The following is a 5,540-nucleotide window of genomic DNA, read 5'->3' as shown; positions in this document are numbered from 1 at the left end:
TCACTAACTATGAATTTCCATTTAAAGCGTGGATTATGGAACGGGATGGGAAAAAAGCAGCACAGCTGTTCAGGGACGCTGCATTTACACAGTGTCGCCACATGGGGTCCCTGTCTTTAACCCTCAACATGCTGGGGACTGTTGAGGAGAGGCACCGATTCATCATTACATTTTACAAAAGACAGAGGGTGGAGTGGGCAAGTCCCTTCTACTGCCAGTTGAGAGGTAAGATGTGCTTTGGTGTAAAATATTGTGACTAGCTGTGTCAGGGTGGGGACCCATATGATGTAATTTATTTTATTTTTATTTTTTAAACAGGAGACAGTGCCATTGGGGAGGGGGTGAAAAGGCATGCATTGGCAACCATAATGGAGGCCCTCCAGACTGGCTTCTTCTTGGAGGAAGGCAAAAGTATGTTGAGCACATTTTAGTGTATTCAGTCATTCGTACAGAAGAATGTTTATACCCTCCAGAATGAACTTTTCCTACTAAATTTAATATTAGTAAGTCTATGCATGTTACAAATAAATCTCTTTGTATCATTGTACTCTCTAGGTAAGCTGCTGCTGTTTGAGGGAAAGGATGACCACCTGACTCCCACCTGTAGACTTGACCTCACAGAAAGTGGTCTCTTCATCATAGCAGGAAGAATGATGGGGCACAGCTTTCTACATGGAGGCCCATCTTTCACTGGACTAAGTCCTGCTATAATTCATGTGATCCTGGGGCGGGATCCAAAGATGGCTCCCATCTCTGTGGATGATTGTGTTGATTGGGACGTCCGGGAGGTCCTGGAGCTGGTGTGGATTTACTTTTTTTTTAAGTGATACTGTCCCATTTTTGGAAATGTGTTAACATTTTTACAATACAATTTAATTTAAGGAGCAGGCAATGGGGGATTTTCTTCAAATTGATTTGATTGATAGCTTAGAGTAGTATTGTGGGGGTACAAATAAATATACTGTATGCCCTGTTTACAACCTGCATTAACAACTACAAACATAAACCTGTCTTCTTAGCTTGAAGGGACTGACAACTTCACTGAGGACGAGAGGGAGAGGGTGAACAATATCTGTCTGTACTGGGATCTGCCCACGGTTGACAGAGAAAATAGACAATGGCTCACCGAAAAGATTCTACTTCATGCTGTGAGTTTTCAATATTTTCGTTACAATAACTTTCACAGTGACAGAGTAGTGCCAGAGTAGAAACAGTAGTACACCGTTTTGTGTGTATTTCTGCTATATAGGTCCTTGGGAGGACAGAAAAACAAGTGGAACAACTGCAGAGGGGACTAAGGGACAGTGGAGTTTATGATCTGCTCAGTGCACGTCCAGACACTGCGGCCATCTTGTTTCCCAGGACGTCTGAAAGAGAAATTACACCGCAGGTAAAGTTTGTGTGTTCAGTAAGCCCTGCTGTCTCACCTTGCCTCATTTGGAAGGTATTTAGCATACGCTAATTGGTGTTGCTGTGAACTTGAAGCAAATTATTTTTTTCTTTTTTAATGGCAGATGATTTTGGACCACATCACTTGGCCTGCAAATGTGGCATATGGTGTTTCACGGCTGGACCAGGACCGAATTTTGGGTTTCTTCAGACGATTTATCGAGAATGGTATGTGCAGGATGTATACTGATAAAACTTTAAAGGTGCACTGTGTAACATTTTTAGTAGTTTATTTCCAAAGTCCTTCTTTGGTTTTAGTAAACGCACACCGTGTGAGGTGCGCACGGCGGTCAATAGTAAACTTAATGAAAACAATGGTTGTCGCACACTCAGAACTTCATGCAGTACATTTAATGAGACCAACGTTTCGGATTACGCCTTCATCAGGGTCATCTTGAAGACAACTGATGAAGGCCTTTGTGTACTTACCACAACTATCAAATTATAAATATTCATTATGACTGGTTAAACTGCACGACACCTGAGCAGGACACCTGTAGAACGGAACCTATACCATGACTCTACATTACTGAGTTGCTTTGGATGTATGCATCAGCTACATGTAATGTGTGTGTGTAATGTAACGTTGGCTCCCTGAAGGTAAAGAAAGATAATTTGAGTTCCCCTTGTCCTTCAGGAACTCCAGATGTACTGAAAAGCCTCTTGCGCTTCTGGACTGGCTGGGAGGTCCTGTCAGGACATTTGAAGGTGGAAGTCATCGTCTGTGACCTCCCAATGTCTGCTACATGTTTCTACAGATTGAAATTGCCAGCTTATGTACAAGAGTTTGAAGAGTTCACCAATGTCTTGAAAGCAGTATGTGAAACATCTTCCTCTGGCTTTGGCCAGGTTTGAAAGAATGTAATGTCTCCAACCAACAAAAGTTTCTGAGTGGCGTTTTTTACTCACTTGTTTAACAACTTATCTGAAAACCAAGTTCTGGAAGACGATTATGTTTTATTTTGCTTGAACAGTGTTGTTAAGGTGTACCTCCGGGATTTTGGACACCAGACCTCATTTCCGAGTCAGCCAGGGTGTAAACAATGTGTCCAGAACGTTTTTTCACATTCCATGCAGTCCTTGGGAATTCTCATATCCATGTTGCTAAGCTAGCGCAAGTGAACGGATATGGTTGTAGCCTGCCCCCCAAAATAGTCTTATCCCGTTTAAACAACATTCAAAACAAAACCGTTATTATACCATACTGCAAGTGTAAATGTTTGTCTTAGTAGAATGAAGTTTGAAATTAAACCAGCATTGCAATCATGTTTGATCACCATCAGCAATTTGTGTTCCGGTTTGAAAGCTTGACAGCCGCGGAGTGATATTCCTAGTACAAATCCTAGCTTCGTTTGACACATCGATAACTTTTCCATAGAGCGAACTCCAACATCTTTGAAGTTTGTAAAACTGAACGGTTTTCCCCTCTCCCTGACCTCGCTCGCAAACATCAAGAGTAATGCTTTCTGTCCGACTGTGTAAACCTTTCGTAACATTGAAACATATGCCATAACAATGTTTGGTTGTTACTAGATGACCCGTGTGTCTACACAGCATGTTGGCGAACAGAACGCACACTCTTATCCCTTTCATCCTCCCATTCCATCTCGTCTCAAAAAAACATTCCATGTAATAATAACTAGAGCTACGAGTGACATATTTCACAATGTCAAGCCAGATCATAGCGTTGCGTAACGTATGAGTCCATACGGCAATTCTAATGCCATTTGTTATAGCAATTACACAAAATAACAGTAAAGCAGTACAACATGCAAATCCAAAAAGTTTGCAAAAGTGAACGCTATTCCCCTCTCCCTGACCTCGCTCGCAAACACCAAGAGTAATGCTTTCTGTCCGACTTTGTCAACCTTTCGTAACATTGAATATGCCATGACAATGTTTAGTTGTTACTAGATGACCCGTGTGTCTACAGAGCATTAGATGTTGGCGAACAGAACAGTGCACCCATCTCTTCTAAATCCCTTTCATCCTTCCATTCCATCTCGTCACAAAAAACCTTCCCTGTAATAACAACTAGAGTTACGAGTGACATATCCCACAATGTCAAGCCAGATCACATAGCGTTGCGTAACTTATGAATCCATAGGAATACGGCAAGTCATGTCTAATGCCATTTGTCACAGCAATTACACAAAATAACAGTAAAGCGTTACAACATGCCAATCCAAAAGGGTAACTTCTAGCCCAAGTTTTGGCTAACGTAGGCGAAGCCATTATACCACTGGGCTACCATCATAGAAGCAGAAAGCATAGCAAACCTGTTCTTCGGAGACTGTTGGTGCGCGCCACAAAATGTAGATCTGACACTTTTAGAGTTTTCCGTGTAGGTATTAGACTTCGAGAAGGACTTTGTGAAGTCGTCGGGACTGAAATGGTCACTGCAAAGCACCGAGGTAGCTTACGGAGCGTCTCCATCGGTGTGTTGATGTAGCCCTGCAGCCAGGAGCAAGAGTTTGGTTCTTTCAACATCTTTCACGGAAGGAAACTTGCGATACCCATCTGTGGGCTTTATTATTGCAGTTGGTATATACACACTGATGTACCATGGTGCGATGTCGTTGGGTTTTAATCCACTATTTGATCCGAAAGCAGTTGTAGAACTAGCCTTGATTTGCAATGTCTCTTGCGGGTCCCTGCAGTGGGTGGGTGGGCTACATCACAACTGAAGAGAGCAAAGTAAAATTCCGCCGACCCCGAGAAAATAGTCTCTCAACATGGCAAAATCCACGCAGTGCAAGGTTGGTTTAATTTCAAACTTCATTCTACTAAGACAAACATTTACACTTGCAGTATGGTATAATAACGGTTTTGTTTTGAATGTTGTTTAAACGGGATAAGACTATTTTTGGGGGCAGGCTACTACCATATCCGTTCACTTGCGCTAGCTTAGCAACATGGATATGAGAATTCCCAAGGACTGCATGGAATGTGAAAAAAAACGTTCTGGACACATTGTTTACACCCTGGCTGACTCGGAAATGAGGTCTGGTGTCCAAAATCCCGGAGGTACACTTTAAGTGTTACATTAATCTGAGTAAGACGGTTGACTGATTGTAAAACCAGGATTGACTAAAGCCAAAGGGTACAAAAAAAATATTTAGAAATGGAATGGGATTCTAACATACCTAATTCTACTCACCTTGTAGCCTTTAGTTGTTAGCCTCTTTCCTTAGTCTCTAATGTGTCTCTAATTAGTCTCTAATGTGTTTTTAAGCCACTGCTTCTAACATCTCTTATGTACCTAACCTCTTTTATGTACCTAATTTGCTTTTTAACATCCTTTTAAATTCTTTACTTATTTTCTGCTTCATCCTTGTGTTGGACATTGTTGCCAGTGTTGCAACTGTATACTGCGCATAGATTTGCTTATTATCCATCCAATATGCCTTTTACCTTCTTATTATTTAAGGTTACTTCTGTTACCTTGTGTTTAACAATGCTGTCAGTGTTGCAACTGCACACTGCACCTTGATGTGTCTGTTTACTTTCTGCTACTTTTTAATGCATCGTCCGCTTCTTTACTCTGTGTTGGACAATGCTATCAGTGTTGCAACTGCACACTGCACCTTGATGTGTCTGTTTACTTTCTGCTACTTTTTAATGCATCGTCTTCTTCTTTACTCTGTGTTGGACAATGCTATCAGTGTTGCAACTGTGCCTTACCCTGTCCTTGTTTAAATTGCTCCTTGTAAGTCGCTTTGAACAAAGGCGTCTGCTAAATGCTAATGTAATGTAACTGGCTGCACCAGACACAGTCACAGAATATCACAGAAGTGAGTACATCTCTGACATTACAGCAGATTTGATAAGTATATCTTTTCAAGGGACAACATTAGACCGTTAAAACCTGGCGTTATAAAGTTATTACCAGAATGGCCATGACTAAAGGCATTACTAAAGGCCCTGTGCAATGTCATAGTAGAGTAGTACTGTGGTAATTAACCTTTCAATGACTAATACAGCGTGCTTCAGATGGTTCTGTGGGGTTTTTCTTATAAATATCAGACAGGCACTCTTGATCCGGTGAATTTACTGCAGATTTTTATTACTGCTCCATATTACCATAGGGA

General features: G+C 41.4%; 1 protein-coding gene across 1 annotated transcript; it reads left to right on the top strand.

Annotated features, from left to right (window-relative positions):
* The first annotated feature begins 368 nt into the window (after nt 1–368).
* On the top strand, nt 369–2,306 carry LOC134436073 (uncharacterized). Its single transcript, XM_063185100.1, has 6 exons — nt 369–411; nt 556–800; nt 1,020–1,148; nt 1,250–1,390; nt 1,515–1,617; nt 2,087–2,306. The coding sequence occupies exons 1-6, from the start codon at nt 369–371 to the stop codon at nt 2,302–2,304; spliced, it is 879 nt and encodes a 292-aa protein (XP_063041170.1). The 3' UTR covers nt 2,305–2,306.
* Nucleotides 2,307–5,540: the final 3,234 nt, after the last annotated feature.

This window comes from Engraulis encrasicolus, chromosome 20 (genome assembly GCF_034702125.1).
Source record: "Engraulis encrasicolus isolate BLACKSEA-1 chromosome 20, IST_EnEncr_1.0, whole genome shotgun sequence".
Lineage (NCBI taxonomy): Eukaryota > Metazoa > Chordata > Actinopteri > Clupeiformes > Engraulidae > Engraulis > Engraulis encrasicolus.
The sequence above is the reverse complement of the archived record's forward strand: the minus strand, read 5'-3'. Positions and strand labels throughout refer to the sequence as shown.

What these genes read in the sequence shown, in the direction of transcription:
- LOC134436073 (XM_063185100.1), top strand. Translation starts at nt 369, where the DNA reads ATGGAGGCCCTCCAGACTGGCTTCTTCTTGGAGGAAGGCAAAA. An exon ending in CTTCTTGGAGGAAGGCAAAA is followed by an intron (nt 412 to 555) that starts GTATGTTGAGCA and finishes TGTACTCTCTAG; the next exon opens with GTAAGCTGCTGCTGTTTGAG. An exon ending in AAAGAGAAATTACACCGCAG is followed by an intron (nt 1,391 to 1,514) that starts GTAAAGTTTGTG and finishes TTTTAATGGCAG; the next exon opens with ATGATTTTGGACCACATCAC.